This window comes from Sinocyclocheilus grahami, unplaced genomic scaffold (genome assembly GCF_001515645.1).
Source record: "Sinocyclocheilus grahami isolate Dianchi unplaced genomic scaffold, SAMN03320097.WGS_v1.1 scaffold1202.1, whole genome shotgun sequence".
In the NCBI taxonomy this organism is placed as follows: Eukaryota; Metazoa; Chordata; class Actinopteri; order Cypriniformes; family Cyprinidae; genus Sinocyclocheilus; species Sinocyclocheilus grahami.
In genome coordinates, this window is record NW_015506381.1 from 238,375 (window position 1) to 256,279 (window position 17,905).

General features: G+C 37.7%; 1 protein-coding gene across 2 annotated transcripts in view; it reads right to left on the minus strand.

Moving 5' to 3' along the window:
* The window catches only part of cdk6 (cyclin dependent kinase 6), a 40,874-nt gene that overhangs the window by 18,488 nt on the left and 4,481 nt on the right, over positions 1-17,905 (minus strand). For both annotated transcript variants that reach the window (XM_016253794.1, XM_016253795.1), the window contains 2 exons: positions 16,775-16,910; positions 9,874-10,041 (listed from right to left, as the gene is read on the minus strand). In XM_016253794.1, coding sequence (XP_016109280.1) covers positions 9,874-10,041; positions 16,775-16,910 — 304 coding nt within the window. The remainder of the gene's footprint in view (positions 1-9,873; positions 10,042-16,774; positions 16,911-17,905) is intronic.

A 17,905-nucleotide genomic window follows, 5' to 3' on the forward strand; every position in this document is an offset into this window, starting at 1 on the left:
TTTGCATTATTGACACTATTTTCCTAATTAATGCTGTTCAGTTGCTTTGACACAATCTGTATTGTTAAAAGCGCTATATAAATAAAGGTGACTTGACTTGACTTGACTGTTGGCATTAATTTATCAGCCAGAATGATTTGTAACTGGTTCATAAGAGTCATTTGTTTGTAAACAGAATCGGTTTCCATGATTCACATAGACTGATTGAGACTGGTATGTTATACGCTTGTGAGGCTTGTTGAATAAATTAGTAAAAAATCCAAGTCACAAGTTTAATTTGTTTGAACTGTGCAAACATTGATTCACAGTTTTTTCTGATTCAAACTGATTACACTTGAGTTGAGTTTGAGAGTCTTTTTTAATGATTCTCCATTATTCGTGAATCAGACTACTGTAAACCACTAAACCCAGCTCACAAAAGTTATTTGTTCTTTAAGTTAAAGTTATATGAATCCTTCTGTAAACTGAAGCCCCCAAACCATTAGATGTCAAATGACACAATCTGCTTCAGATTTGAACATATCCGTCATCCACGGTTGTTCAGTGAAACTCAATCAGCATTAAATTGTGGTATGGTTTGTGTTAGAGGACAAGAGTCCAGCAAGCTGTGGTCGCTAGGTGATACAAACATACGGGATTCATTCTACCATGAGAGGGGAAGGAAGTGACAGGGCCCACAGGACACCCACAGCACAGACTGTTATGAAGTTTGTGGTATGCAGAAAAACGGTTGCAGGAAAAGAGGGATTCTTTTTATCTCAGCACAATTTGAGTCGCGACAGCCACTTGTACAGCAAATCTACACAAACCAACCAAAAGACTTGCAGGATTCTCATGCGCGTTTGGATCACTTCTGCAGATGACATCTATTTCGGAAAGGCCTATAAATAAATTTTATAGGATGACAAAAGGACCAGACAAACCCATTCGCTTTGCTCAATGCAAAAATGTTTGGAGGTCTTGCAGAAGGAGCATAGTAATATATTAATGTATGCTTATAGCTTACTTAACAAGTACTTAAAAGATGTAAAAATTGTACAACTATCAGTCGGATAAATGATCCGAGGCATTTGCCTGCTGTTCCCTAAATCCAATTTCATGAGCAATGCGGTGCACATGATGTTTGTTTGAGCAGGATCCTAATCTCTTTCATGGGACAATCCCAGCTGCCTCCATTTCTACAATAACTCCATTTGGTATAAAGGAAGAGGCCGCAATTGATTTCAACCCCATACAGTACGCTAGATTACAGTTTGCATGCATTGTAGTGTCAAGTGCAGCTTCTCACTGTACATGGGCTGAGATACAAGCAACCTATAGAGACAGAGCGCAACGTGTCATAATCTGAAAACCACGCCCACCGGGGGGGAAAACAATTCAACGCTCTCCATTGACTTTCTATTGCGGGAAGCTGCCTCCTTGTCATTTCTGACTTATAACAAAAACAGAGCACTGCCTAAAAGCTGCCATGTGACAAGGTGTTCATTAAACAAGCTAAAAAACCTAGAACTACGTTTTTATAAGCTGTCGACCAAAAAAAAAACAAGCGTTTAGGACACAAAAGTAGAGCGCAACGTGTCATATTACTCTGAGAACTGCGCCCACTGGAGGGAAACATAATCGGCGAAAGAAAACATTAATTATTTTTAACCATGTCAAAGGATTATTTCACCAACCTATGTGAATCAGAGGAGGAGATATATTAAGAAACTAAATTTTATTGGTCTATGTCAGTGCCCCTTTTCCTAACCTTCCTTTTGTTTGAGAAATGATCCAACTGAACGGCCCAACGTGAAATACCACGACATCTACAATTAGTGGTGGGCGGTATGACCAAAAATTTATATCGCGGTATTTTTCAAAATTATACCGGTTTCACGGTACATGACGGTATTTTTTTTTCATCCATGACCGGGTGTTAACCATATTTTCTACTGATTGAGAGAGGAAATACTGCAGTATACTGACATAGAATGCCCTATTTTACTGTCATGATGAGTGAATATTGTCAAAAAATACCACACGTGACTAAACACGACCCCTTTTAATACGTTAACCAGGAGTCACTCTCATTTATAATCATGGCATCGTCTGATAAAATCAACATGCATCTACACTAAAGAGAGGCTATGCGGTTGTTTTGGCTATATTACTTTTTTGTCTCATGCAGCGCACTGCCTGCACTGAGTAACAAACTAAAAAAAACAACAAACAAAAAAGTGCATGTGATATTAACAGACGAACTACGCTCATATTTATAATTCCAAACAATCAGTAAGCGACAGGTGCTAGGAAACGCTGTTTTGTACTCATTTATTGACGAGTCGGCTGCGGTGCGGCCAACTGAACGCGCTGCTTCTCTGCCGCTCACTGCACAGAACAGACGCCGAGAGAGGTGACACTTCTCCAGGAAAGTCAGACGGAGTTCACGGGACAGTACTGGCAAAATCTTCCAACTGAACCATAGCTAAGGTTTATCCAAAAAAGTCGCTAGGTTTGTCAGTATGAATATTCTATGGAAAAAAGCAGCTAAAAGGGTCTGAAAGTTGCTAAATCTAGTGCTAAAGTCGAGCTCGTGTGTGTGTGAGACGCGGGAGCTGATGGCAGGGGGCGGTGGGTATTTGTGGCGGTCGATGTGGATATTGTGGATGAGTTCTTCTGTCTCATCACGTTCTATTAGTTCTACAGCTTCAGTTTCGGAACTTTCACGCTTAGTAACACATACAGTTGTTCCCTCATCACCGTGCAACAGTGAAAAGGGACCCCTTTCAAACAGTGTCGCGTTCCGAACGTTGTTTAAGCGACATACACTGGTATTGCGGTATTTAAAAAATTTATATCATAACAAAAATAAGCACCGGTATTCGGTATGAACCGGTATACCGCCCAGCACTATCTACAACTATTTGTGTCCTAAACGCTCGTTTTTTTGGTCGACAGCTCATAAAAACATAGTTCTGGGTTTTTTAGCTTGATTATTGTACACCTTGTCACATAGCAGCTTTTAGGCATTGCTCAGTTTTTTGTTATAAGTCAGAAATGACAAGGAGACAGCTTCCCGCAATACAAAGTCAATGGAGAGTGTTGGATTGCACCAAACATTTGTTGGATTGCACCAAACATTGTAACATTTCAAACATTATGATTACAGGGCAGATTATCAATTGATAAAGACTTATTTTCACATGGTTACACCTCAAACACTATTATCTGTCCATAATTTGTCAATTTAAATACTTTGCATCACATAGCCTGCTTTATAAGCATGTTTTTTCTGGCATAGTAAACTCGCTCAGTAGCTCACCTGGTACAGCATTGTACTTGTAATGCAAAATTACGTCCCATAAAACGCGAGTCACGATAGACAGCCAAAATGGCATGGATGCTTCAGCAAATGTGTTTTTAATCTAATGTTTTCTTTTGTTAGCATTATCAGTTTAGGGTAGGGTTTATTGTAGGTCATATGTTAATTTCAAACACAGTAGAGAATTAACCTTCTATCACCACTCACCAGATATTTAATTTTCAAACTGCTGCAATTTGTACAGCATCCACTGTAACTAAACTTTGCAGGATTCACGTTCATCTGTTTCAGATAAAACTGAACGCACATTTAATGCCACACCCTGGAGATTTCACTCTGAAAAAAAAGTGTTGCAGAAAATATGCAAGAATCAACATTTTTCCAATGAACTTGGTTTGGAAAAAAAAGGCATCTAATTCACCCAAAAGGGCAAACAGGGAAAAAGAAAAGTTGCTGTGTTTTGTGTCCATGCTTTAGGCGGTCAATCAGAAGTGGACAAAAGCCGCTAAGAGAACCAAAGTCATTCTAACGATCAACAATGCTATGGACCCATGAGATTTGTATGGTCAGGCTAATCTCCACCTTTCGGTGCACCCGATGGGTGGTCCATACAGCCCTCGGTCGCTCGGTTTTTCTCATCTACAAGGCGGGAGCGGAGTGGGAAACCAGTAAAGCTGAGATTTATATTCCTTATTAACATCTTTAACAACAATGATGAAAAGTATACTAGTATACATGCTAAAGCTTAATCACATGATATGTGCACATGATATAAAAAATACATATAACATTAGGTAAGTACCACCAAACACCGCACAGAAAAACCCCAAAGGGGATATTTCTTTATGCTTTATGCAAAACAGGTATCATTTACTTCATACTAACTGTCTGATTCAACCTCCTTGAGTTGAGAACGGTAGTCTGTTTTGAATCATCATAATTCTGCAAGCGTTCTGGTGGGCAGTTATGACTCAGCCAACTGGTCCATTCAGCAGTTCTCAAGTCTTCGAATGTACACTATGTCAGCATGGCAAACTAGTAGCTAACACGGAGTGTTGTCATAGAATGAGGAGCCAAAAGCTATAACAGCACGTCTGCTTTTGCATACACAATAACGACATTCCTGTAACTGCCAAGAGAGAGAGGAAATGGATTTTTTAGCTGCTTGAAGGGCGGGTGATAGGGGGATTCCAGGCATGGGAACATTAATCAGGACAGCCAGAGAGAGAGTCCATGTTCACTGCAAGCAACCCCCTGCCTTATCTATCACCCATTTTTGTGGGGTGTGGTAAAACGGAGGGGATATTTTCTAATGGTAGAGTTCCCAGGTGAACTCACAGAGACTCACCCGCCCAACGACTTAACAGCCAGAAGCCCCTTATTAAAGAACTGAAACAACGTTTTTTGCACAGCAACCAAAACCACCGAAACCACACAACTAACAGAAGGCGCTGGCAGTCATTCAGAATCTGCAAACTGAATGAGATATGAAAAGGTGTGTTAATGTAGTATGTTCTTGCACTCCCTTGTGCATGTGATACGGACCAACTATAATTAGATAGGTTAAATTTAATATTCGCATCTTGACATCTTAACTAAATTTAAAGATGCAATAAATCAGCCATGTAAAATGCATGCAAAAAAATAGCTGCTGACTTAACTAGCACTTTCTCTAAAAAGAGGAAAGACACAATGTGCTATTTTTTGACATCAGAGCCATCCTCAAGAGAATGTGACTTCAAAGTTTGGCAGGAGGGAATTGATGGGACTCAATCGCCCAGTCTATTTCATCTCAGCTTAGGCCACTTTGTGATAGGGTTGGGTATCGTTTGGGTTTTTTTCGATACCGGTGCCAAATCGATACTTTTAAAACGGTTCTGGTGCCTAAACGGTGCCTGAACCGATACTTATATTAAAAAAATAAAAAATTCCCCAAAAATAATGGATTGGCCATTAGCACTATAAACACATGATGTCCATTTCATTCATACTGGACGCCAGAGGGCACCCTCGCACAGAAAATCCACATATCCAGTCACAGAAGTAGCGGAACTCATGACCCTCCAGGAAATTCCTTATATGGATATAAAGGCATCGCTATTATAGCTGTAACTGAGTAAGCAGAACATATAAACGTTTTGAATGATAAAACTAAGACAATAAACACTTGACTGCGACAATATAGTTTATCTGTGTTATTCAAGCCATCTCTGGTATTTTCATAATAATTAAGCATATTTATAATCCATTGCTAATCGATGTATTCTTTTTAAATTAGCCTATGGAACATATTTTCTGCCTCATTCTGTGACAAGAAGCCTCATCAGATCACAAAAGGAAGCATTTGACTGGTGTTGTGGAGTAAAAAGGTTATAATGTTCTCTTTTGTTGGACAACAGGTTTAGAAATGTGAATACAAGGGAGGTTTAGCTTTAGGCATTTTAATTTAAGCATGTTTAGCTTAGTAAACGGAAGGCTACCTGCTGCCATCAGAGCAAGTGCAGTTACTGCATTCACACGCTCCTCGGATGCTCTCATTTCCCGAGTTGTGCTTTTAAGTCAGAATGTGAAAAAAACATGGACACTCGCGTTACTACAAAGATGTGTTGGATTTGTATTATTAGAGCTTTCCGACTTCACCGTTCACGTGCATTTTCTCAGTCGCGAGATTATTTTTCACGTACGGTGCCAGTGATGATGCTTCTTACGTCCGTTTCAGAGAACCAGAGGACAAATATTTCAATCGATCGCTCAGGCATGGCACCGAAATGAGGCACTGAAATCTGCGTTCAGATTCGGTTCTAGCACATACCGGTTATATGGGTACCGGTGCCATATTGGTACCGGGTTTCGGTACCCAACCCTACTTTTTGAGGCCAAAGACATGGGACAGCCTCTGCAGGTTTCACTTTACACATTATGTGCTTGTTTTCAGGCACATGTCTTTTCAGTGCTACATCTGATTGGACATCACCCATATCTGTCTCAAGGGATCTATTTGTACGTATGATTGCATGTCACACTCCTAAAGCTACTAAGATATCAAATACACTGAAAATGACCGTACTGTACTTCAGGATACAAAGAGAAATGTTAGACGTTTCACCTGCATACACGACAGGATTTAGATTTTAAGGGAATTAAGGTACAGAGGGATGGTACAGCAGAGAAAAATGACACTACACATTGGATCTTGCACACAGTGCAAAAGTTGCATTTTGTACAAAGGTTACATACAAAATTCATACAAATAATAATAATAGAATCAATTTAAATTAATATTTTAATAAATATGTTTTATTTACAAAATAACTGAAAACTCCTTTAATAAATTAAAACATATTCAGTAAAAATATATATACAATAATTAATAATAGTAGTAGTATGTGTGTGTGTGTGTATATATATATATATATATATATATATATATATATATACACACATATATACACACACACACACACACACACACATACACTACTGCTCAAAAGTTTTGGATCAGTAAGTCTTGTAATGTTTTTTAAAGAAGTATCTTATGCTCATCAAGGCTGCATTTATTTGATCAAAATACAGAAAAAAACTGTAATCTTGCAAAATGTTATTACAACATAAAATAATGGTTTCTATTTTAATATACATTATTTATACGAATTTATTCCCGTGACGCAAAGCTGAATTTTCAGTATAATTACTCCAGTCTAAAGTGTCATGATCCTTCAGAAATCATTCTAATATGCTGATTTGTTATCAGTGCTGGAAACTGTTGTGCTGCTTAATATTTTTTGGGAAACTGCGATACTTTTTTCAGGATTCTTTGATGAATAAAAAGTTAAAAAGAAGAGCATTTATTTTAAATGGAAATCTTTTCTAACAATATACACTACCGTTCAAAAGTTTGGGGTCAGTCATTTTTTATTCTTTCTTTTTTTTTTAAAGAAATTAAAACTTTTATTCAGCAAGGATGTGTTAAATTGATAAGTGATAGCAAAGGTTTACATTGTTAGAAAAGATTTATATTTTGAATAAATGCTGTTCTTTTTTACTTTTTATTCATCAAAGAATCCTGAAAAAAGTATTGTCGTTTCCCAAAAAAATATTTGGCAGCACAACTGTTGCCAACATTGATAATTCTAATAATAAATCAGCATATTAGAATGATTTCTTAAGGATCATGTGATACTTTATACTGGAGTAGTGGCTGATGGAAATTCAGCTTTGCATCACAGAAATACATTATAGTTTAAAGTATATTAAAATGGAAACCATTATTTTATATTGTAATAACATTTTGCAAGATTACAGTTTTTTTCTGTATTTTTGATCAAATAAATGCAGCCTTGATGAGCATAAGAGACTTCTTTAAAAAAACATCTTACTGATCCCAGTAAGATGAGACTTGTAAAGACTTACAAGTCTTACTGATCCCAAACTTTTGAGTGGTAGTGTACACACACACTTATATATATATACAGTGGGTACAGAAAGTATTCAGACCCCCTTAAATTTTTCACTGCTGCGTGAATATGACGCATCACACCAACAAGGAGACCCGAGGAAAAACCTGGATTAAAGTCCAAAACCTGACCTGAAATAACCTAACAAATCAATCGGGGCTAAAGCGGTTCTATTAACGACAAATTACATTCACACAATCTCACTAATTTGTGCACGCTTATTCTTAAGCAGACCTTATGTCGATCATGGATCAAATTGATCCACCATGACAAACAGCGAATATATCTGTGCTGTTTAATGCATTTGAGACTTTGTGTTTTCCTCAGTGCATAACTGACATGTCACAGGTATATTTTTCATCTTTAAATGTTAGAAAGTCATGCAAACATATCCATTTTGCTGTCAGGGGTGGGCAAGGCTGACGCGAGTGAATGAGCGCTGCTGCGCGATAAACAGAGAGCGCAATCGAATAGGAGCGCAATAATTCAGAGTAAAATATACATTTTGCTAAAATATTTTTTGGACATTAAATGTGTCTTTTGTAGAATTTTAAACCTACATATAAAGTGTATTTTTATGATAGCAGTAATTGTAAGTGGACTATTGTAATAGGTAAATCAAATGTAAGCTAGTAGGCTACAGTACTTACTAAGCTCAAATTAGTTAATATGCGTTTCTTATAGCAGTTAAAATGTAGTCATTTTCTTTATTTTCATTTTTAATTCAGTTATTTTAACTTTTAATGTAGTTCTTTTAATGCTTTAAAGAGCAATTTTAGATTGTAATGTTCTGCTATCTGTTCTGCAAACTATAAAAGGTACAGCTGTAATAAAACCAGAGAGAAAGGCTGCATGGCTAGAAACTGTAAATAAAATAAGTAAAATAATAGTATGTGAGTGGTAATATCATTATGTTCCTATTGGTCATTAGAGGAGCTTAGCCTGACAATTAGCCTGCTTTAGACCAGGTCAGTTTCCCAGCATAAGTTGCCACAGTGACTTTATTTGCTTTATGGAACCAAATCATTCAATCAATCAACTGAAATAAGCCTGGCTTATTTGGTTAACTTGTTTTATGAAACAGGCCTGGAGGCATTAAAAGTGATCATATTTTCTCCATTGCATCGAATCGCATTGTGTTGAATCGACTCTAAATCGGATCGCACTGCATCATAATAGGGGTGAATCGTATTGCATTGCATCGGTAGCTGCTTCATATGTATCTTTAATGTATCGTATCGTTGGCTATGCATCGAGATGTGTATCGTATCGGCCTCAGTCATGGAGATGCACATCCCTAATATATATGCATACATACATACACACAGCCGTTCAAAAGTTTGGGATTAGTAAGATAACCGTTTTCCTATTTTAATATACATTAAAATATAATTTATTCCTGTGCAGCAAAGCTGAATTTTCAGCATCATTACTCCAGTCTTCAGTGTCACATTGTTTCAGAAATCAAACTAATACGCTGATTTATAATCAATGTTGGAAACAGTTATGCTGCTTAATATTTCTGGGACCTGTGATACTTTTTTCAGGATTCTTTGATAAATAAACATTTTAAAAGAACGGTGTTTATTCAAAATAGACATTTTATGTTACAATATACACTACTATTCAAAAGTTTAGGCTCAGTACTTTTTTTCTTCAAAAAAAAAAAATTAATACTTTTATTCAGCAAGGATGTGTTAAATGGATAAAAAGTGATAGTAAAGACATATATTGTTAGAAAAGTGTTCTGTTGAATAAATGCTGTTATTTTTAACTTTTTATTCATGAAAGAATCAAAGAAAAAAGTATCACAGGTTCCAAAAAAAATATTAAGCAGCACAACAATTTCAACACTGATAATAAATCAGCATATTAGAATGATTTCTGAAGGATCATGTGACACTGAAAACTGGAGTAATGGCTGATGAAAATTCAGCGCTGCGTCACAGAAATAAATTATATTTTAAAGTATAATATATAGGAAACCAATATTAGAAATTGAAATAATATTTCACAGTATTACTGTTTTTTCTGTATTTTTGATCAAATAAATACAGCCTTGAAAGGCAGTGTAAATGTATGTGCTTCAGACACTTGCGCAACCCTGTTACTCACCACGGAAGTAAGAGCCATCTGAAAGCTGTAGATCCGCGCCAGACCAAAATCAGCCAGTTTGATCTGTCCTCCACTGGTGACTAGAATGTTTTGAGGCTTAAGATCTCGATGAACCACACGGTGAGAGTGGAGGAAATCCAGACCCTGCAGCAGCTGGTACATCATATCCTGCCAAAACAAGACCAGAGTCATTCCAAATATATTTTAATAACCTAAAGTGGATTTTTTAAAAATGACTGAAAAGGACTAATATCAAGATATACAGGTGCATCTCAATAAATTAGAATGTCGTGGAAAAGTTCATTTATTTCAGTAATTCAACTCAAATTGTGAAACTCGTGTATTAAATAAATTATATATGCGTGGGGAGGGAAAAGGTGTGTGTGTGCCTTTAAACCTAAAGTATGGCAGATGTTAATAACCAACATGACGGCAGAGCAGGAAAGACCTTAAGGCTCCATCCCTGTAGGCCTCTGCTTCCCTGCAGCTGTCCCGGGATCACAGCTAATTGTGAATTGTGTCGTTCTGACTATGGGCCAATATGAAATCAGACCATGACACTGAAACTCAATAACAAGCAGAAAAGAAAGAAAAAAACACACACACACACAAAAAGAAGGTGGGGAGAAAAGACAGCAACTGCCATTTTCTTTAGTAGAAACTGTCGATAATGGTCAAATAGATAAGAAAAAAATGGGGCAATGCGTAACGGGGCTAGAAAAAGTCATCGGGTCAGAGTGCCGAGCGAGAAGCATTTGCTCACAGTTGCTGCTTGACTTGTTCCAAAGCAGAAGTATCAAACGGTGGAAGCCTACCCCTGAGAAACCCGCTGCCAAGACCTCACAAGTGACATGGATCTGAGCCCGCAGCACTGTTCATTCCCCGACCAGCTGGTGAGTGATTAAAACCACTGAAACAATGGGGTGCACACTCAAGCAGAAAACTGCAAACGGCGCGAGTCAGACCAGGCGAGGGGAAAGGGACGGAGGTCCTCACAATGTGCGCGCTGGGGGCCTGCACTAGGGAACGCGTGTGTGTCAAAGTCAGGCAGCCAGGATAAACAAGGAGCCTTTCTGAATGCCCACCCAGCCATGACCTCTCAGATCTTCAGGCACAGGCAGTTATTCTGAGAGCTCCTAAAACGGCATGACCCCCTACCAGCTCCTCTGTCTTGGCCTAAAATGGCCCACGGTTGGCCCACTTTTGCTTTAGACAAAGATGAAAAGAAAAGGAAAGGTACACAACCGCCTCAGAAGCGTGACCCGAGGATAAATACGCATATCGTCTCCTCCCAACTCCTCCAAACACATATTAAGCAGCTTGTGTACCTTTTATGTACGTGTTATGTATCTAATTATCATGACAAATGGAGTCTGTGCTCATTTTCAGTGCTGTTTGTATAGGAAAATCTGCAGATTGTGCCATTTAAATGTGTGAATTGGTAGCTGAATATTATATTATATAATAAACATACATACCATTCAAAAGTTTGGGGTAAGAAAGACTGTTTTTAAATTAATTACTACTTTTATTCAGAAAGGATGTATCATAAAAACATAAATCAGTTGAAAGTGACAGTAAATACATTACAATACAAACTTACAAAAGATTTCTATTTCAAATAAAATGTTCTTTTGAACGTTCTATCCATCAAACAATCCCGAAAGAAAATCCTGAATATTTTCCTCAAAAAACTGTTTACAACATTGATAAGAAATGTTTCCTGTGCACCAAATTATTATTATTTAAATTATGAGTGATCTGCTGAAGTGATACTCTGGAAAGCACTTTAGTTCAGTGGAAAATCAACCTTGATATACCTGTCATACAATCTCTCATTATAATCTCAAAAGGAGTAACCCAACAGGTGGAATCTGAATGATTCTTCAGAGACAGTTCTTTGTTGTAACATGCTATTCACACAACAGAGGCACCGTAATTTACAATCAAAACAATGCCTCAAATTAAACCAACAGTACCAACCTGAAATAACCAGGCTTTGCTGAAAGGCATTCAGACTCTAAACAAAGAAAAGATTTGATAGCACCTGTCCTAAAGTACCTCTTCTTGGAAAAAGGGAGAAAATAAAGCAGAGGAGGAAAGAGTGGAAGAAAAAAAATCTCCCCAAAAACAGCAGTCAAAACAGAGCTTTCAGAAGGCACCCCCCTTTCTCATGCTAATTCATGAGAGGCAGCCATATTGTTTATTGTAGCCCGGCACAATGCAGGACATCTGCCAGTTAGCGTTAGTGTAATTCCTTCCCCATGCTTCATTAGGCTCTCCTTTATGGACCAGAGACAGGCCTTGGGATGGCGCGGGGCCGGAGAGCCTAGCCGCACTCCCCAACGCAGGGCCAGCCGCTTGATCTCCTTCCAGCTCATTTGATTCCCGGGGCCTCTCTCATCAATTAGCATGCAGTGGGTCTGAAATGGAGCAAAAGTGGGCAGTTTGGGGGCTGGAATGAGGTGGATGCTGGGACCTCTGCAATCTGGTGTCCTTAAGAGGGTGGTGAATAAGGTTGCTGGGCATCTTTGGGAGGGCCACACTGTCTACAACTGATGTCTGTTATCTGATGTCTGTGTGGCCTGACAGAATTAAATCTCACTAATGCATATTCAAGAGCTCTTTGGTTAAAATATTCAGACTCTGAAAGCCTGTATAATGCATACATTTAGTATAAAAGACTACTAACTGTATAATATAAATACATAATAAATGACTACTTGTAATTTAATAAATATATAGAATTTATTATAAACATCTGTTAATTTCTGGCTTGATTTCTAAGAATTTCCTTTATTTACATTTAGATTTAATTTAGAAGAATGAGAAATATATTTATAAAAAATTTTTTTTTTTTAAATATACACTAACATGTTTTTTGAAAGAAGTCTCTTATGCTCACAGAGCCTGCATTTGATCAAAAATACAGTGAAAACAGTAACATTGTGAAATATTATTACAATATAAAATATTTTTTCTATTTTAATATATTTTTAAACTATTTTTTATGTGAAGGCAAAGCTGAATTTTCAGCAGCCATTACTCCAATGTCTCATTATCTCAAAACCCTCTTTTGTGCGGAACTACTTTCTTCGGCCACTGATACAAATCTCAAGTTGACAGTTTAACAGCTGAGCCCAAGCCTCCATTACTAATTCGACAACATCACTTTAGAACTATGGCCAAAAGTTTTGGTGGTGACATAAACTTTGTGTTTTGCAAGGTTGGCTGCTTCAGTATTTGTAGATTATTTTTCCGCATGTTTCTATGGTATACTGAAAAACAATGATAAGCATATCGTAAGGTTTAAAAGCTTTTATTGGCAAAAAATAATGAGTAAATATTTACAGTGTTGACCCTTGTTCTACATAACCTCTGCAATTTGCTCTGGCATGCTGGATATTAGCTTCTGGGCCAAATCCTGACTGATGGCGATCCATTCTTGCCTTATTAGTTCTCGGAGTTAATCACGATTTGTGGACTTCTGCTTGTTCCCTCGCCTTTTGAGGACTGACCACAGGTTCTCTATGGGATTGAGATCCGGGGAGTTGCCTGGCCACGGATCCAAAATTTCAATGTAATGATCTTCGAGCCACTTCTTTATCACTCTTGCTTTGTGACATGGTGCGCAATCATGCTGGAAAATGCACGGATCATCACCAAATTGCTCATGGATCGTTGGAAGAAGTCACTCTTGCAGGACGTTTGGATGCCATTCTTTATTCATGGCAGTGTTTTTGGGCAGAATTGTGAGAGAGCCCACTCCCTTGGTTGAAAAGCAACCCCACACATGGATGGTCTCAGGATGCTTGGCCATTTTGATGCAAAGAGATGATGGCTACACATGTTTCTTTGGAGATAACCATTGCTAACAAGAACACAACGATTGGAAGAGCTTCTTCCCTCCTTTTATAGCAATCAGTCTGCTTTTACAATCTATTTAGTATGATAGTGATTAACCTGACTAGTACTCATTCACACTTTCACATGTGCTGCTGATATGGTTAGTCAATTAATGTTAGCTGGTCATTTTGTGTCCAATGAAGCTTTTAGCAATTATTTAAAATGCATCTGATCACTCTACACAATAATCTAGAAACAATGTGATATGAACACCACAACAGCTTAAGCAGCAAACATTGCAAAACACTAAATTTGTCACAGCCAAAACTTTTGGCCATGACTGTAGTAACGAAGAAACATTGAGTTGCTTCATTGAAATCTTATTGTATTACTGTATTAAAAGCTCACTGCATTATGTAGAGTATTATGAGAGAGAGTATTATGGACTGAGTAAGTGTGATTATCTGCATCTGATAAAGCATTCATTCTTCAGCTCAATCTCATATTATATCTCATATTATATTCACAATAAAACATTAGTTTGAATGTCCTCTGAGGAAAGCGATATCTTTGTCGTACTATTCTTTCATCTGTTAAAGGTAGGGTAGGCAATTTCAGAAAGGCTAGCAATAGCAAGCTAGCCGTGAATGCAAGATTCCCACCCTCCCTGTATAATCACTTTGCAAAGCCACGCCTCCCCCCGCACTCCAGAGAACCAGAGACTAACCTGCGACACGATGAGAGGCGCCGTTGGAGGATTGAATGCCATGCTGTCAGATTACCTCATGTCTCATTCACTGGTGAGAAAACATTAGAGTACAAAGTGTATAATATTGCAATAATAGCGCCTTTCATTCTCACTGGAAAAGAGTGCGCAGAGGTATGCAAATACATATTTGACAGGCAGGCAGGACAGCTTATCGTAATGTTCGGACCGAACATTTTGATTTGATGAACATTTCATGGTCCTATGCCTTCTACAGACTATATAAATACATATAAATAAATGTAGACCACTTAACTTAGTGATTGCTATCGGGATGTGAAGAGAGTTTCAATCAGGATAACAAAAATATTTCTGAACCAAATCCCCTACCCTGCATTTAAGTGTGATTTCCGATGACAGCGCTGCTGAGAGCATTTGTTGGCTGCACCTTACACACACACCGTTCCCCAATACTAAATACTATTATTAAATACTATTATTTATATAAAATATTATTTAGTGAATAATAATATTTAATAAACAACAAAAGCCATCATAAAAGTTGCTAGGCAATTCATTTAAAAGTACACAATTTATATAATAATAATTTTAATTATTAAATAATAAAATTACATAAATATAATTTTGCCCTCAGCGAAAACTATTTGCTCTGGAACAAATAATAGATTAGTGAGACCAAAGACTGCCCATTAGGTTTACTCAAAACGAATTATACCTCATGTTTAACCACAATAGAGAGCTTGATGGGGCGATGCGGAATGAAAAAGTTTTTCAGGATGAGGCAGTAGAGGCGGCGCAACTATAACGACATGTGAATAATCCCGCCCACTCTAACGCGGTACTAAACCGCAGTGGAAACGCAAACCGAGCCGAGCCGAGTCGTACCACAAAGTGCCATTATACAAATGGTTAAACGGTTGGAGGTCTGTTATCACTAGAATATCGCACTCCTGGGAAAGGCTCTTTTTTTTTTTTATTGGATTCTTGGAAGAATAGAAAATGCAGCCTTTATTTGAAATAGATTTTTTTTACAGCGCAATCACTGTCACTTTTGATCAGTTTAAAATATCCTTTAAATTAGGTATTTTAGGTGGGGAAAATGCAAAGAAAACACATATCTATCTCTAGCATGCAAACTAGAGACTCAAACCAAGACTGTGTTATGTTTAAAAGTCCCTCTCGATACACAATCCTTCCTTAATGATACACAAAACTTGCAAAGGTGTCACTTTTTAACTTTTCAAATGTTTCTTAGCTTGTGTTTCCCTTTCAGTTTGGCACGAGTGACAAAGAGAGAGATACGGTTTGTTTCAGGACTCAATGTAAGATGTCCTAGGGGGAGAGGTAGCGAAATATGATGAATGGATTTGTAAGACTACCATGTGGGAAAAGTCAAAATAGATTACGGGAGAGTAGATGATCAGGACAAAAAAAAAATCCAACATTTCCGCTCACAGCTTTCCGGATGAACGTAAGAGGACACTGACACAGGACACACACCAGGATTATTTCTAGACTAATGAAAATGATATCTGGCCTGAATGACTTATTGCCACTTAAGGAAGCCCCTTGTAGTCCACTGGTTCATTCTAGTGAAAGGCTGAGAGGGAGGCCACTAACCAGACATACACACTTTCACAAACACTTTGCATGCACATACACACACATACACTGAAGCAACATTCCTCTGGCCAATATTTGGTGAAAGCCAGAGCTGAATGAAAATAGAGGCACACAGGCACACAGGCACACAGCCCTTTAATTAGAAGCCCATCCACCACATGCACTGCCCATCAAAAGGACAGGACTCTGTGATCTGAGGGAGCTCCATCCTTCATCTGCCGACTTAGAAGGCCAAAACACTCATTTTTTTGCTCAGGGCCTCAAATTTAGGATAAAACTAGAGATTCAACTAGTAATATGTAAGAAAAGATATTGTTTTATCCATAATAGTTGATATAATAGAATGTGGTTGCAATGCAGGAGTTAATTCATGACATCAGCAAAAAAGGAAAGTCACTTTAACTGGAGAGCAAGTTATTATATTTATTTTGATTAAAATATTATAAAACACAATATTTATGAACACAATTATGACTCATGCACAGTAAGACCAGGATTTGCACTGAATGTGCAACGTGATCTCATGATAATTCGTATGTATTTTTATGTAAAATGTGGTTCTATAAAACGTACATTTACTTACGTTTTTACAGGCACTAAAATGTACAATGTGCATTAAACAGTAAAAAGGATTTGCTGAAGGCATCAGGCTAGTTTCTTTGCCTGATTGTCAATACTGAGATGAATTTGCTGGTGTGATAGTACCTTTATAGTTTCAGGTGGCACTCCTGGATCAGGTGCTTTCTCCAAATATGTGGTTAAATCTTGGTCCACATGCTCAAAGACCAAAGTTAGTTTGGTTTCCCGGTCAGTCCTGGAAACTGTGCATACGTCAAACAACCTAAACAAGGGAAAGGCATAATCAAGAATGCTTTCAATAAAAGCTCTTTGAGTGATCTCTGTTAACTATTTAGTATGAATTTTGACAAGTTCATAGAATACATAATAATTGAGTATGCAAATTCTACAATATAATCTGCAATGAAGAGTTTAATGGAGCAGAAACCTTCTAAACAAGACAAACTGACACTGTTCTCAAACTGATATTGGCAAGACCTCTCAGCATAGCATCCGTCATCTCAATGCAAGAAGGCCAAAACCCTAAAATTACTACTTGTTCTTCAAGGACATGGATGCATGTGATATATATTTGACAGAAGGGGCGGAGCTCTTTAATTGCCTGATGTCGCTTGAATAGATAATGAATTATCCCAGACTTTTAGTGGGAGACAAAGTCATATATCCGTAATCTACCAAAGTAATTTTTCATGGTAATGTCACTCGATCCCATGACATAAACTGAACCTCTCCAGGAAACGCTTCTGCTGGAATCCAGATTGTTCCTCCACAATGAAACCTCTTAACCAGCTAAACATATGGCATGAATAATATTCTCATTATAAGCACTGAGGGGTTGCCTGCACTTTCACAGCGTTCCAAACACACAGCCCTATATGATTCTCGGGCCCCTACATCTCTTAATACCGATTAGAGTTTCATTTAAAACTATTTTCTTCCATTCGCGTTCATGCCTTGCACTCTACAAAAAAATCTGTTCTGTAGATCCCACATATACTTCATGTACTCATAAAAACATTGGAGTCCAAAAGTCTGCAACCCCAATAAAATAATTTTAAAGGGGTCATATGATGCGATTTCAATTTTTCCTTTCTCTTTGGAGTGTTACAAGCTCTTGGTGCATAAAGAAGATCTGTAAAGTTGCAAAGACTAAAGTCTCAAATCCAAAGAGATATTCTTTATAAAAGCTCAGAGTCAGCCACACCTACCTAAAACGGCTCGTTCTAACACGCCCCCACATGTCTACATCACGATGTG